This window comes from Mauremys mutica, chromosome 1, assembly GCF_020497125.1.
Source record: "Mauremys mutica isolate MM-2020 ecotype Southern chromosome 1, ASM2049712v1, whole genome shotgun sequence".
NCBI lineage: Eukaryota > Metazoa > Chordata > Testudines > Geoemydidae > Mauremys > Mauremys mutica.
The window spans coordinates 27540898-27557993 of record NC_059072.1 but is presented as its reverse complement, the minus strand read 5'-3'; the positions used below and the strand labels follow the sequence as shown (position 1 = coordinate 27557993).

Sequence of the window (17096 nt, the reverse complement as noted above, 5' to 3'; positions counted from 1 at the left end):
GCCCAAACCCCTCATCCACATCCCCAGACCAGAGCCTATACCCCTTCCCACCCCCAATCCCCTGCCTCAGGCTGGAGCCCCCTCCCACACGCCGAACCCCAAGTCCCCCCGTGAACACCAAATCCTCATCCCTGGCCCCAACCCAGAGCCCACACCACCAGCTGAAGCCCTCACCCCCTCCTGCACCCCAACCCACTGCCCCCGCCTGGTGAAAATGAGCTATTGAGGGAGGGTGGTGGAGAGTGAGGGGATGGGGTCAGTGGGGGCAGGGCCTCTGAGAAAGAGTGGAGCAAGGGCGTGGCTGGGACAGGAGGCAGGTCAAGGGTGTTCGGTTTTGTGCAATTAGAATGTTGGCAGCCTGACCACCAGGAGATTTCTCCCCTTTTCCTTGTTTGTATTTCCTCATCCTACTAATGTTGGAGTGCCCTTCTTCCATAGGTTTCAGTGGTAGCCGTGTTAGTCTGTATCAGCAAAAAAAAAACCGAGGAGTCCGTGTGGCACCTTAGAGACTAGCAAATTTATTTGGGCATAAGCTTTCGTAGGCTAGAACCCACTTAATCAGATGTATGAAGTAAAAGATACAGGAGCAGGTCTCTCCAAGCTCATCATCATCAGAAGCAAGCTCTCTGCAGACCAGGACACACCAATTCAAAGCGTCACCAGACCCTGCCAGAACAACAGATTCAAAACCTGCGACATTATCTCCACTACTACAATGTTCAACACCCTCCACAACACAACAAACAAGCGCCATGGATTCTAAACATGACTATAACATGTGGACTACCTCATCCAGTGCACTAAATGCCCCAATGTGGGTGAAACCAGACAATCACTATGTGGGTGAAACCAGACAATCACTACGCTCCCAAATGAACTCTCACGGAAAAATGACAACATAACCCATGAGTGAACACGTTTCACAAAACAATCACTCTATATCTGTCCTACCAGTCCTCATCTTCAAAGGAAACCTGCACAACACTTTCAAAAGACGAGCCTGGGAATTTAAATTCATTACTCTGCTGGACGCTAAAAATCATGAACTGAACAGAGACACTGGATTTATGGCTTATTACAACAAACTGTGATGGGCGATGATGATGGGCGATCACTTGTTACCATGTATGATCTTCCTTGGGAGTTATGGGTCCTCAGGTGGCTAATAAGGCCAATCCTTGAACCACAAGTTCTATTACAATGAGGGCAGATGTTTTCAGGTCAGGAGGAGGTTGTTGGCCATGACCAGAGAACAGTCTCTCCTTCCTCCTGCGCCTCTTGTCCTCTTCGGCTTTTCGGTGAGCAAGTTCAAAATGCAGGGGACCATCACGTAGGACTTCACTCCATTTTAAGCGATCCTGGGCAAGTGTCTCCCAGGTATTAATGTCAGTATTACATTTTTTTAGGTTGTCGTTCAGCAAGTCCTTATAACGCTTCCATTGTCCACCCACGTTACGATACCCTTCTTTCAGCTGAGAGAACAGGACCTGTTTTGGGAGGCGATGGTTTGCCATCCGGACAACGTGACCAGTCCAGCGGAATTGCTGATGTATGATCATTGCCTCGATACTGGTGGGCTTTGCCTCTTCCAGAACACTAATATTGGTGTGCCTGTCTTCCCATTTGATCTTCAGAATCTTACGAAGGTTGCGTAGATGGTGCCCCTCAAGGATGTTCAAGTGGTGGCTATAGGTTGTCCAAGTTTTGGACCCATACAACAGTATTGAGAGAATAATGGCTCGATAAACAAGAAGCTTGGTGTCTGTTCAAATGTCATGATCTTCAAAGACCCTGTGCTGTAAACGAGAAAAAGCTACACTGGCATAGATCAGGCGATGTTGAATTTCTGCATCAATATCTGCCTTAGATGAAAGATGACTTCCAAGATAGAGGAAATTATTGACATTTTCTAATGCCACTCCATTGATTTTGATAGATGGGGCATGTAATACCTCATTTGGAGAGGGCTGATAGAGCACTTTAGTCTTCTTGATATTAAGAGTGAGACCAAGACATGTGTAAATCCCTTGACCATTCTGCCGTGGGTGACCCTAAGGGAGTACATGACTCCAGGCAGCATCACTCTTGGGGTCTGTAATGGGGTGGGACTCACTCCTGTGGCACCTCCTGCTGGTTGTCTCTGGGAATTAGCTCGTCCAGCCTCCGGAGTGCCCTCTGCAGGCTGGTGTCCCGCTGCCGCTTGGCCCCCGTGTCCCTCCCGGACCCAGTGCCCCATTATCTGGGGTGCTGCCCCCTGGCAGTAACCCCTTTCTCTCAGGGTCTCCCCTTCCAGGGGAACCCCCACCCACTATCCCCACCTTGCCTCAGTATAAAGCTACTGCCAGTCATTGTCTAGCCCCCGTGCCCTGGGGCAGACTGCAGTATCAGTCTACTCATCACTGGCAAGGTTGGGTTTGGACCTGCTGCCTTTGCCTACCCCTGGGCTGCCCTCTGCGACCCCCAGTACCCATTTGCCTTCTGCTAGGCCGCAGCCTGGGGCTTTCCAGGCTGGAGCCTCCCCAGCTTCTCTGCCTTTCCCCAGCCCTGCTCCACTCAGGTACTCTGCTCAGTTCCTTGCAGCCAGGTCCGTCTCCCTCTACAGCTAGAGAGAGACTGTGCCAGCTCCTGGCTCACTGGCCTTTTATAGGGCCAGCTGTGGCCCGATTGGGGCGTGGCTGCAGCTGTGGCTGTTTCCCCAATCCGCCGAGGCTTGCTGCTTTCCTCGCAGCAGCACTCTTGCTGTCTCAGCCCTCTCCCAGGGCTGATTTCAAGCACTTCAGGGCAGGAGTGGGTGACCACCCCGCTACAGGGTCATTGAGACACGCAAGCCTCTCCACCACTACAAGGTGGTGATCCATGGAGAGGACAACAAACTGTAACCCACTAATGTCCTCATTTTGTCCTATGACTTCAGAGGTGTTAACAGACCTCTCTGTCTTGAATGGTCCTGTACAATATGTGCTAAGTACTTATGCTGCAGCTAAACCATCTGTTCCACCTTGCATTTTGTTGTGATGCTGGAAGTTCCTTTCCCAGACCTGTAGAACTCTGTGTGGCTCGAAAGCTTGTTTCTCTCTCCAAAAGTAGTTGATCCAATAAAAGATATTACTTCACCCACCTTGCCTCTCTAATATCCTGAGACTGACATGGCTACAACTACACTGCATGGGCAACAAAATGGCAGATGAAATTCAGTATTGTTATAGGCAAAGTAATGCACATTGAGAAAAAATAATCCCAACTATACATACAAAATAAAGGTTTCTAAATTAGCTGTTACCACTCAAGACTGTCTGTAAGCCTGTGATTGCCAGAAGCTGGAATTGGACAACCGGGGATGGATCACTTGATATATTGCCCTGTTCTGTTAATTCCCTCTGAAGCATCTGGCACCAACCACTGGCAGAAGGCAGGATACTGGGCTAGATGGACCACCGATCTGACCCAGTATGGCCCTTCTTATGTTCCTAGCCTTTAGTTCAGTTTAGCTAATTACCAAGTGCTCTTGGCTAAATATGATTATTTGAACTGTTCCAAATTCCTGGACTTCATTGACAAGCTTCTGCACTAAGATAGAGCACAATTCCAGGTTCTCATTGAGGATGGCAAGGTGATTGCCAGGACCACTTTTCAGTCAGTGGTTGATGCAGCAGATACATCTTCAAGGTCAATGGCAGCAGCCTTTGTGATGTGTCGTGAATCATGGCTTCATTCTTTGGGGTTTCCCAGGGAGGTCCAGAACATCATGGAGGAGATGGATCACTTGAAATTGCCCTGTTGTGTTCGTTCCGTCTGAAGCATCTGGCTCTGGCCATGGTGAGAGACAGGATACTGGGCTCGATCGACCTTTGGTCTGACTCAGTATGGCCATTCTTATGTTCTTATAACTCAGGAATCTTGGCTTGTCAGTGACCCTTCTACCCATCCCCTTCAGTCTGTCCTTCTGCCAGTCATGTCTCTCCCCCAGTCCCAGGCTCCTTGCTCAGCCAGTCCTAATTCCCTCCTGAGAGCTACCTGGTGAGTCCCAGTCTCCACTCGCTAGCTCCCGTGGGTCCTCATCCCACTTTCCTTCCCAGGCACCCTGCTGGGAATTCCAGTCTCTTTCTCCTAGGATCCTTCTCTGATCTCAGTCTCCCCATCTCACTGCTTCCAGTCCTCCCACCCAGGTTCCTTATTCCTCAATGCTTAGCCAGTCCAAGTATAATCCCTCTCCCTCCACCCCAGCTCCTCATCTGATCTGGCTCCTAGTCATTGTTGCCCCTTCTTCTCCCACTCGTTCATTCCCAATCTCCCCTGCCTCCCACTGTCTGCTTGTCCCAATCATTTCCCTCTTCCGCAACCCCCACGTTGGAGTCTTATCCCCTCTGCTCTGGAGTCATGCTGCAATTTTTTCTATGCTGTCCAGGAGCCGGGAGGTGGGGGGCATGCATTAAGACACAGAAGATATAATCTCCCTATCCTCTATTCTGCTGCTACAGTAGCTAGGAGCAGCAATTGCATGATAAGCTTCTGCTCAGCTCCTGCATTCCTGGGAAGTATCATGCTTAGTGCAAATAGAAAATTGTCAAAAAATTTAGCTACCAAAGTAAACCCTGTACTGAGGAGATGTGAACTAAGATTTTTCAGAGGATTATGAGTTGGCCAGGTTTTTGGTGCTTTTTCACTGAGACAGCAAAAGGCACATTGCTAAAGTGTGGTACAGCAGTCAATACTTGAGCCTTAATTTGTCAGAAAGTGCCTTAGATCAGGCCTGCACAACTCATAAAGCGGCGAGGGCCACATTACTCCAAAGAAAACAGCTGAGGGCCGAAACCCCCCGGCCCCGCGGAAACACCCCCGCCCCAGCACCAACCGGCCCCCTGGTTTGAGCATTGGCCTGCTAAACCCAGGGTTGTGAGTTCAATCCTTGAGGAGGCCACTTAGGGATCTGGGGCAAAAATTGGTCCTGCTAGTGAAGGCAGGGGGCTGGACTCGATGACCTTTCGAGGTCCCTTCCAGTTCTAGGAGATTGGTATATCTCCAATTATTACCTATTACCTTAACAAACCCTCCTTCCCCAGCGCTGCCCCACCAAAACAGCTGTGGGCCAAAAAGGAAGGTTGGGGGTGGGGAGGTGATATTTTATTTTAAATCAACCAGGGGCTCCCAGCTGAAGAGGTGGCTGGGAGCCCTAAGGGGCAAATTAAAGGGTTGGGGGAACCAGGAGCTTTGCGGGGCTGGGGCAGAGATTTAAAGGGTCCAGAGCTCCTGCTGCCACAGGGAGCTCTGAGCCCTTTAAATCCCAGCCCCAGCCTGGCCGCGGGAGCGGCGGCCGGGATTCAAAGGGCTCTGGGCTGCCCGCAGCTGTGGGGAGCTCTGAGCTCTTTAAATCCCAGCCCCAGCCTGGCCGTGGGAGCGGTGGCTGGGATTCAAAGGGCTCTGGGCTGCCCGCAGCCGTGGGGAGCTCTGAGCTCTTTAAATCCCAGCCCCAGCCTGGTCGCGGGAGTGGCAGCTGGGATTTAAAGGGCTCAGGGCTGCCCGCAGAGCGCGGTGTTTCCCGTGTGCAGGGGATTTAGAATCCCCCCGCGGGCCGCACAGTGAGCCTCCGCGGGTCACATGTGACCCGCGGGCCGTATGTTGTGCAGGCCTGCCTTAGAGTGAGGTTAATTGGAAGCTTCCTACGGTATCCAAGCCCCAATTTGGAATACAGTATGAGGATTTCTACCAAACTGAAAGATGAATAAAGGCTCTGTTAAATTTTTGGCCCTTATATTGGAAGTTTAAAATTAAACGCTTCTGCCAAGGATTTCTGAAGTAACTTGTGATTTTGGGGGCTTCATTATTTGGATGCTTTTGGGACAAAAGGGGCATTCTCTGGACTTTTGAGTATCGTGCCACTTGATGGTATCACAAATTTGGCATGTAGATTAAATAGTTTTGAAAATTGTGACCTGGATACTATGAATGCCTATGTGTGTATCCTGATGTGAGCTTTTGAAGAATACTACCTTGATATCTATTAGAAAAGTGAAAGAAGATGGGTCATTTGGGTGCACTTTATCTTTAGATATTTTGTGGACTTTTTAGCTTTCTTTTCTCTCTGTATGAATACGTTCATTCTAGGGCGGTCGATTAATCGCAGTTAACTCACGCGATTAATTCAAAAAAATTAATTGCGATTAAACGCACTGTTAAACAATAGAATACCAATTGAAATTTATTAAATATTTTTGGATGTTTTTCTACATTTTCAAATATATTGATTTCAATTAGAACACAGAATACAAAGTGTACAGTGCTCACTTGGTATTATTATTTTGATTACAAATATTTGCACTGTAAAAATGATAAACAAAAGAAATAGTATTTTTTTTCAATTCACCTCATACAAGTACTGTAGTGCAATCTCTTTATAGTGAAAGTGCAACTTGCAAATGTAGATTTTTTTGTTTGTTACATAGCTGCACTCAAAAACAAAACAATGTAAGCCTGTAGAGCAGTGGTTCTTAACCTTTACTGCAGCCTGCACCCCTTTGGTTCTCAAAATATGTTCTCGCACCCCTTATCAAAAATCGAAGTAGGTCAGTTCTTTAAACTTAGATATATTTTTGTTTGTATATTACAGTAATCGTTAAAAAATGTATAATGTTAATAAATACATAGGCTTGATGAAACAAAGTAGTTGTAGTTACGTGCCCGTGCTTAATTTGTGTTTTCAATTATTTACCTTCTAAAAAAATCTAGCATGTCTCGGACTCCCAGAAAGGGCATCTCGCACCCCCAGGGGGTGCGTGCAACCCAGGTTAAGAACCACTGCTTTAGAGCCTACAAGTCCACTCAGTCCTACTTCTTGTTCAGCCAATCGCTAAGACAAACAAGTTTGTTTACATTTACAGGAGATAATGCCCTCTTCTTATTTACAGTGTCACCTGAAAGTGAGAACGGGCGTTCACATGGCACTTTTGTAGCTGGCGTTGCAAGGTATTTATGTGCCAGATATGCTTAACGTTTGTATGCCCATTCATGCTTCGGCCACCATTCTAAAGGACATGCTTCCATGCTGATGATGCTCCTTTAAAAAAATAATACGTTAATGAAATTTGTGACTGAACTCCTTGGGGGGAGAAATGCATGTCTCGTGCTCTGTTTTACCTGCATGCTGCCATGTTATAGCAGTCTCGGATGATGACCTAGCACATGTTGTTCATTTTAAGAACACTTTCACAGCAGATTTGACAAAACACAAAGAAGGTACCAATGTGAGATTTCTAAAAAGAGCTACAGCACTCGACCCAAGGTTTAAGAATATGAAGTGCCTTCCAAAATCTGAGGAGGTGGAGGTGTGGAACACACTTTCAGAAGTTGTAAGAGCAGCACTCCAATGCAGAAACTACACAACCCAAACCATCAAAAGAGAAAATCAACCTTCTGCCGGTGGCATCTGGCCCAGATAATGAAAATGAACATGTGTTGGTCTGCATCGCTTTTGATAGTTATCGAGCAGAACCAGTCATTGGTATGAACGCATGTCCTCTGGAATGGTGTTTGAAGCATGAAGGGAAATATCAATCTTTAGTGCATCTGGCACATAAATATCTTGTGACGCCGGCTACAAGAGTGCCATGCGAAACCTGTTCTTACTTTCAGGTGACACTGTAAAGAAAGAAGCAGGCAGCATTATTTACTGCAAATGTAAACAAACTTGTTTGAGCAATTGGCTGAACAAGAAGTAGGACTGAATGGACTTGTAGGCTCTAAAGTTTTACTTTTTTTTATTTTTGAGTGCAGTTATTTTTTGTACGTAATTCTACATTTGTAAGTTCAGCTTTCATGATAAAGATACTGCACTTAAGTACTTGTATTAAGTTAATTAAAAAATACTATTTTCTTTTGTTTTTTATAGTGCAAATATTTGTAATCCAAAATAATATGAAGTGAGCACTGTACACTTTATATTCTGTGTTCTAATTAAAATCAATATATTTGAAAATGTAGAAAATATCCAAGAATATTTAAATAAATGATATTCTGTTATTGTTTAACAGTGCGATGAATCGCGATTAATTTTTTTAATCGCTTGACGGCCTTAATTCATTCTGTATACTACAAAATGGATTCAGAATGAAGGGTGTAATAAACTGAACAGGTTAGTCAAACACCTGTTAGGAATTGTCAAGATAATCATAGAAATGTAGGACTGAAGGGACCTTGATAGGTCATCTTGTCCAGTCCTTTGTACTGAGTCAGGATTAAGTATTAGCTAGACCATCTCTGATAGGTGTTTGGCTAACCTGTTCTTAAAAACCTCCAATGACAAAGATTCTACAACCCCCCTAAGTAATTTGTTCCAGTGCTTAACTACCCTTACAGTTAGGAAGTTTTTCCTAATGTCTAACCTAAATCTCCCTTGCTACAATTTAAGCCCATTACTTCTTATCCTGTCCTCAGTGGTTAAGGTGAACAATTTATCACCCATATCATTATAAAAACCTTGTACATAGTTGAAGACTGTTATGTCCCCCACCCCCCATCTTCTCTTCTCCAGACTACACAAACCCAATTTTTTCAGTCTTTCCTCATAGGTCATGTTTTCTGACCTTTAATAATTTTAATTGCTGTCTTCTGGCCTTTTACCAATTTGTCCACATCTTTCCGAAAGTGTGGTGCCCAGAACTGGACACAGTACTCCAATTGAGGCTTTATCAGTGCTGAGTAGAGTGGAAGATTTACTTCTGATCTCTTGCTGACAAAACTCCGGTTAATATATTCCCGAATAATGTTTACTTTTTTTTTTGCAAACATATTACATTGTTGACTCATATTTAGTTTGTGATCAGCTATAATCCCCAGGTCCCTTTTTGGAATACTCCTTCCTAGGCAGTCATTTCCCATTTTGTATTTATGCAGTTGATTATTCCTTCCTAAGTATAATAATTTGCATTTGTCCTTACTGAATTTCATCCTATTTATTCTAGACCATTTCTCCAGTTTGTCAAGATCATTTTGAATTCTAATTCCATCCTCCAAAATGCTTCTAGCCCCTCCCAGTTGGGTATCATCCACAAACTTTATAAGTGTACTCTATGCCATTATCCAAATCATTTATGAAGATATTGAATAGAACTGGACCCAGGATATATCCCTGCAGGACCCCACTTGATATGCCCTTCCAGCTTGATTGTGAACCACTGATAACTAATCTCCTGGTATGCTTGTACAGCCAGTTGTGCACCCAACTTATAGTAGCTTCTTCTAGGCTATATTTCTCTAGTTAGTTTATGAGGTCATCTGATACACTGTCACAAACCTTACTAAAATTGAGATACATAATGTCTACTGCTTCCCCCATCCACAAGGCTTGTCACCCTTTCCAAGAAGGATGTTTAGGTTCATTTGACATGATTTGTTCTTGACAAATCCATGTTGACTGTTACTTATCGCCTTATTGTCTTTTAGGTGTTACAAATTGAGTATTTTCTCCATTATCTTTCCGGATATTGAAGTTAAGCTGACTGGTCTAAAATTCCCTGGGTTGTCCCTATTCCCCTTTTTATAGCTAGGTACTGTATTTGCCCTTTTCCAGTCCTCAGGGATCTGTCCCATCCTCTACAAGTTCTCAAAGATAATCGCTAATGGCTGTCTCACAGATCTCTTCAGTCAGTTCCTTAAGTATTCATATATGGCGATTAGTTAGACCCTGATCATGTAAGCAAGAACCAGCAATCCAAGTACCTGAGAGAGAGAATGCTAAGAGCTCTGGCCCTCCCTGTCCAATATCCCATCTCCTGGTGTGGCCATCCCTGATGATTCAGAGGAAGGAGATTTACAAAAAAACAAAAAAAAAACCCCACCACCCTAACAGAATACTTGGGGGGAGGGGGGAATCACTACCTGACCCCTGAAGGGTTGTAATTTGTTTGCAGTAGATGAAAACCATATATACATTTTGATTGATGATTTTTTCCATAACAGGTACAAGTTATGATTTGTCATTTTTGCCTCTCAAAGAAGATCCCTATAATTGTCTTTACCTTCTCACCCTCAAAGTTCTGGGTGAGAAGGTAAAGACTGTCTTCTCAGGAGGGCATCTTGAGGCTCCTGCTGGAACCTGCTAGTGCTAATGATTTGAACAAATGATTGACTGCAGAGATGTGAGGCACTTTTTCCTCAGTTCCTTCCAAGGCTAAGCACAATTCCTTCACAGAAATCTCAGTTCTTGTTGGTCCAGAATGCAACACCAAACATGAATTCCAAGCTCCAGTCCCCACATGCTAGTACATCTGAGCTACTGATAGACCACAGAGTTAATAATTTTGTTCTTAGCACATAGAACCTAGCAATTTATAATCTGTATGAGAATCTTTCTTGTAAATTTTACATCTTCTATTTCTAAACTATTTTCTTTAATTTGCAAATAGCAAAATTATTATTGTGGAAAGAGTTGTACTTGTGAATGGATACTTAAGTTAGCAGTGTCTTAATAAAGTATCTGTTACATATTAGATATCTTCTATCTTGAGTGAAATATTAGGAAAAGATTAAAATCATAAGTAAAATGTTTCACTGGTGGTACAGGATGGGAATTGGTGAATTTTCAATTTGCAAAATTATGCAGGCTGTAAAACGTTTTAAGAATCTAATGTAAGGTAAGGAAACCTGAGTGTCACTTTAAATTCTCATAACTGTCAGCTAAAATGATTTTGATGCCTCCAAGTTTTTAAGAAACTGGATGACGTGTCAAACCAATGTTGTTTATAGAAAATAAAAGCATGCCATGGGTACTAACTGTTCTACTTCTTGTTTGTACTAGCAAAAACCCGTGCTGCGGACTTATTGGTGAATCCCCTGGATCCAAGAAATGCAGATAAAATTAGAGTTAAAATTGCTGATCTGGGAAATGCTTGCTGGGTGGTAAGTATAAAAGTCTTATTTTAAGTAGTTAGCCTTCATTGTTGAGAACAAACCTTTTTATTGTTCTTTTTTTTTCATTAATGCCATTCTTTCCATTTTAGCATAAACACTTCACTGAAGACATCCAGACAAGACAGTATAGATCCATAGAAGTTTTAATAGGAGCAGGTTACAGTACACCTGCTGATATCTGGAGTACAGCCTGTATGGTAAGAACAAGAATATGCTATTATTTTATTATGTCACTCAAACTTTATTTTACTAAATAAAATCCATTGAGAAAAATTGCTTATTTACAGTGGGGACCTGGCTATAATGGTTCTTATTACAAATTATGTAATCACAGGAGCAATGCTATAGCTGAGATAGTAAACATATTTTCACTATAAGTTTGATATTTTTTCCCACCTTAACTTCTCCAACATTCTCAAAGTAGTAGCCTGCAGTAATTGTCCATGCATGGTCTTTTGGCACAGAGGAATGTTTTGGGGAAAGTTTAATTCCTGTTCGAGTAGATGCAGCTGTGTATTCTATGCAGTGCCTTGCATACTAGAACCAGAGAACTTAGCCTTTAGCAGTATCCGTAGGGGCGGCACTGATGTTCTGTGGCCATAGCCCCTCCTCGTGCCATATAAAGGTGGCGCTGCCCTGACTCCCTCAGTTTCTTGTCATTGCCCATTGCTAGAGTCCGAGCTCTGTGTGTTGTCTTGACCTCACACTTTCGCTTTCAGTTTTCTGAGAACTTTTCTTGTATAGGTTTAGTTTAAGTATTAGTTTATTGTTAGTAGATAAGTTGGCTAACGCCGTTTGATGTCCTAACGAGGGTTTAAGCATTGTCCATTATGTAGCGGGGCCATCCCCAACAGTGGCAACAAGGTGCTTGTTATTTCTTGGTGAGGAACACAGAGAGAGGTGCTCCATCTGCAAGTCGTTCACAAAGAGGACTCAGGTGGCAAGGGACTTGTGGTTGAAGCAGCACCTTTTGAAGCAGGCCAGGAGGCCCCCTTTGGCACCAAGACCTTCATCTGATCAGCGGCCGCCTTTGGATGTGACAAGTGATGCCACCCCACGCTCGGGCTCTATTGTTTCTCTCAAGAGGAAAAGGTCATTTACCCTCCTCTGATGCAGCAAGGAAGAGGTCCCATAAAATGAGTTGGGACCATTACAGGTCTCATGGGAACAACTCCTCCACTTCTAGGAGAAATGTTGACCAGAGCTGTACTCACTCTGGCAGGTGGGATGGAGCAGGTCTGTCCAACTGCTACCCAGTACCATGCTAAGAACAACGAGGGCCTGTCCCGTCGACTCCAGTTCTGGTCATGGGGCATCTGTTGAGTCCAGTACCAATAACACTGGCAACATTACTGACCATCTCCATGCCAGCAGTATACCAGGTGACATCAGACCTGCTTTGCCTCTTGATTCCAGACTCTCCACTGGTTAGGAGTTCTCTGGTGCTATGGCTTCTTCCAGCGTGTCCTCTGTTCTGCCCTTGGCACCTTCTGGCCATGTCAAAGAGCTGCTGGGTCCATCAACACTGCAGTTCATACTGCCTCGGCCGCAGACTATGGAGTCAAGGCCAGGCCCTGGACCAAAGGCTCCCTCAACTCTGGTGCATCCTTTGGCAGCGTCATTGTCTTGGTGGCAAATGCCATCATTGATATTGTTACCAGCCTTGTTGCCAGTGCCTCTCTTGGTATCGTACGGAGTGTCTCACATTTGGTGCATCTGGTGCCGATTCCCCATTCGCCTTTGACACCAATGCTGTCTCCTTATTGGGCTTTAGACGATTCTGATTGGTGGTTTTCCCCCTCGGGGCTGGCTCCTGCATTGTTACCACAATACCTCTGGGATTCCTCAAGATCCAGGTCGAGGTCATCCTCTCCATCCTTGTCAGATAGGTGCCAAAGATCGCCCTCGTATCACTGTTGGTACTGTCAAAGTTAGACTCAGGACTCAGTTTGTCAGACCACTCTGTTTTATTAGCACAGCGCTCTGCTAATAACACCCAGATAATGTGAGCACCATGCAAGACACAAACTATCTTATTTATACAGATAAAAGAGCGTGAACTTAACAAGATAACAAAGGAAGCAGAATCTGATAAGTTTACCTGGGCTAGACATGCATAGTTAATTTCCTTACTAACTTTTGCCAATCTCCGGTTAATGTTTCACCATTAGCTTAAGTGGGCTTATTGTTTATGCCTTAATGTTTCTTTTCCTGACACCTGTGTTTTAACATTTATTTCTGCTTAAAGGTACATACAGCATTTCTTTAATCCATTTTTACTTTTACAATATAATTCATTCTACTTTCACAATATTGAGATTGGCATCCGTCCCGCAGTCGGAAGAGGGCTTTTGGCCCGGTGCCTAACAGCCGTCAGAGCCTTACCTGAATGCTCAGTGGCCTCCTGGGAATCAGGAGCAGCAATACCACTTGTAATGTTGCTGCAGCGGGTCTACTCCAGAAAGAGTCATAGATCCCAAAGAAGGCCTTCTGGTTGTTGGTTTAACCAGCCGCACCCTCCCCCTCTGCAGCATCTAACAAGTGCCCATTCTGGCTTGTGTCAAGGACAGTGATCCAGTGGTAACCTCTCCCTCTCTGTCCCGTTCCCTCCCCGCCCTCCATTCAGGGATAGTCTGGCCTGCTTTTCATAGTGTTTGGGACTCGGTTACAATGGTCAACCGGGTCCTAAGCACCTTCAGATCAGGTTATGACATATAGTTTCTCTCCACCTCCCTACCCAGTCCCTTTTCAGGGACCCCCTCTCATGAGATACTGCTCCTTGAGCGGTTCATTATTTACTGGTTTTAGGGGGCACAGAAGTGGTCCCCCTGCAACATTGAGGGCAGGGGTTCTACTCCCAGTATTTCCTGGTCCCCAAGTCCAAGGGAGAGATGAAACCTATCGTCAGCCTCCGTGATCTCAAGAAATACACCAGATATGTGAGATTCCGTATGGTTACTCTAATAACTAGCCTCCAAGCCTTGAATCACAATGACTGGTTTTCAGCCCTGGACCTGCAGGACACTCATTTCCACATAGCAGTCCTCCTGAGCCACAGGAAGTTTCTCAGATTCATCGTGGCTGGCTGCCCTACCAGTACATCATGCTACCTTTCGGCCTCTCTTCCATTTCCCTGCTTTTCATCAAGTGTGTGATTGTGGTAACAGCATATCTCAGGAAGAAGGGAATTCATACCTTCCTGTATCTGAATGATTGGTTACTGAGGGGCAAGTTTATCAAGGAAGCCCTCTCTTATGTTCACTTCACGCTACGCCTACTCAATCATCTAGGTCTGGTCCTAAACAGTGGGAAGGCAGTATTGCTTCCAACTCGAAGAATCAAGTTCATTGGGGCCCAGATAGACTCTACAAGGTCAGGAACATTTCTACTGACTGAGCAATTCCAGGTGATCTACCACCTATGTCTTAAGCTGCAGTCTCAACCCTCAACCACAGCCCGAGTATGCCTGAGGTTGCTAGGCCATGTGGCCACATTTACCCAGGTAGTCCAATATGCCAGGCTGCACCTGTGTCCTCTTCAGATGTAGCTGAAGTTGATCTATCGTCCAAATCGCTGTCCCTTGGGCACTCTGATCTGACTCCTCCCACCAATCCTGGGTTTCTACAGTGGTGGACAATTCTTGACACAGTGTGCCAGGGTGTTCCTCTCACTTGGCCACCATTGACCAGGACTGTAGTCACCGATGCCTCCTTAATAGTTTGGGGAGCACATTTCCACTCATTGAAAGTTCAAGATCTGTGGTCAGAGCAAGAAGCTTCTCTGTATATCAGTGTTCTCGAGCTTCATGCCATCTACAATGCCTGTCAGGTTCACATCAAGGGTGCAGCATTTCTCATACTCTCTGGTAATACCACCATGATGTATTACGTGAACAGGTGAGGGTAGCACATTCGAAAATGCTTTGTCAGGAAGCAATCAGTCTCTGGGATTTTTCATCTGGCAAAACATCCCCCATGGCTGATCACTTACCTGGGTTCCAGAATCAATTGGTGAATAACCTCAGCAGGAATTTCTTGTTGATTCACAAGCTGTCTCTGAAGCCCAGCATCCTGCAGTCTGTCTTTGGGGTATCCTGACGATCAAATTGTTTGGCACAAGAGAAAACAAGAAATGACATCTGTTCTGTTCCTGAAGTCGTCTCAGTCTGGACTTCTTGACCAATGCTTTTCACCTGAGCTGGGAATCGGCACTCGTATGTGCCTTTCCTCTAATTCCGGACATCCCACAGGTCATTTTCAAGCTGAAATTGGACCATGCCAAGCTCATTCTTATTGCTCCAGTGTGGCCAAGACAATGCTGATTCTCCGACCTCCTCACTATCGTTTCAGCCTCCGATATTCCTTCCTCTTCATCCTGACCTCCTTACTCAGCATCGCAGTCAATTTTTGCATCCAGCACTCATCTCCCTGCATCTCTTTGTGGGTGCTGCATGATTAGATGAGGAAAAGGAATGATGTTCAGTGGCGGTCTGGTAGCTCTTGGTAAATAGTTGGAAGCCCTCAACCAGGGTGGCCTACTCGGCCAATTAGAAGCTGCTCTCAGTATGGTCATTAGCCCGGGGAGTTCAGCCAACACTGGCTTGTATCCAGGACATCTTGGAGTACCTGTTACACCTTCAGTCTTCTGGTCTTGCACTTAGTTCATTGCAAGTCCACCTGGCAGCGATATTGGCATTTCATCCACCTATCTGTGGGAAGTCAGTGTTTTCAAACTCAGTGGAAGTGAGGTTCTTGAAAGGAGTCACTTAACTCCACCCACTGGTTAAAGAGCTGGTTCCTTTGTGGGTTTTTAATACTGTTTTAGTGGCTTGTATGGGACCTCCATTCGAGCGTCTGGCAACTTCTCCTTTATGTGTCAGAAAACTGCCTTCCTGTTGGTGATAACATTTGCAGAGAGTGTGTGTGAGTTGCCGGCTTTGATGGCAGAGCTCCTTACATGCAGTTTTCCAAAGGCAAAGTAACACTTCGGCTGCACCCTTCATTTTTATCAAAGGTGGTTTCGCAGTTTCACTTGAACCAAGTTATACATCTACCAGTTTTCTTCCTTAAGCCTCTTCCAACCCCAGAGGAGCAATGTCTTCAACATTACATGTCAGGCGATGTCTAACTTTTTATTCGGATAGAAGTAAACCTTTCTGTCCCTCACCTCATCTGTTTGTTTCACATGCAGACCAAATAAAGGGTCAAGCAGTCTCTTCACAGACAAGCTCTGTGGATAACTTCCTGTATCATGACAGCATATGAAGTAACCCAGGCTATGCCTCCTCAAGAAATACCAGCTCATTCCATGAGAGCTCAGGTGATGTCAGTGGCATTTCTAAAGGAAGTCCCTTTAGACTTAGGGACAGGGCGGCGACTTAGTCCTCTATGCACACTTTTGCAAATCACTATGCCATTACAGCTGTGTCCAGATCAGGAAGGCAGTCCTGCAGTCCTTTAAATAGACTCCAAGCCCCACCTCCTGCGAGTACTGCTTCCAAGTCACCCATTTGGAATATCCAACTACCCAAAGAATAAAAACACATTATCTACCTGTAACTGTTGTTCTTCGAGATGTGTTTCAGACTTGTATTCCATGACCTGCCCTCCATCCCCTCTGCATCGTAGATTTGGTGTGAAGGAACTGAGGGGGTTGGGACGGTGCTGCCCCTACGCAGCCAGGAGAGCAGCTATAACTGCAGGGTATAGGCACTGCCCCTATGGGTACTGCTAGGCAAAGTTCTGTGACTCCCATGCATGGTGCACTCATACCCACACAGAATACCCATCTGTATCACAACTTGAAGAACAACAGTTACAGGTAGGTAACCATTTTTATGTTGGACAAGACATTTTTGAAATATGAGAGTTTAGGAAAAAAACTTTCATTTTTCAAAAAGTCACAAATTAACCGAATAAATCCAATAAGTCCAATAAACTAAGTTTAATTTCTCTCCTTTCTTTTTTTCTCTATAAAGTGGCAAAAACCACTAGATTTTTGAATTCTTGTTGACTTCAGTGAGATTACTTATATTCATATAAGAACATAAGAATGGCCATAATGGGTCAGACCAATGGTCCATCTAGTCTAGTATCCTGTCTTCCCGCAGTGGCCAGCGCCAGATGCTTCAGAGAGTGTGAACAGAACAAGGCATTTTATCACGTGATCCACCACCTGTCATCCAGTCCCAGCTT

The 17096-nt window shown here is 44.9% G+C and overlaps 1 protein-coding gene across 12 annotated transcripts in view; it reads left to right on the top strand.

Annotated features, from left to right (window-relative positions):
• Positions 1 to 17096, top strand: part of SRPK2 (SRSF protein kinase 2) — a 308919-nt gene that overhangs the window by 238121 nt on the left and 53702 nt on the right. For all 12 annotated transcript variants that reach the window (XM_045029990.1, XM_045030005.1, XM_045029982.1 and 9 more), the window contains 2 exons: positions 10790 to 10890; positions 10992 to 11099. In XM_045029990.1, the coding sequence (XP_044885925.1) occupies positions 10790 to 10890; positions 10992 to 11099 (209 nt within the window). The remainder of the gene's footprint in view (positions 1 to 10789; positions 10891 to 10991; positions 11100 to 17096) is intronic.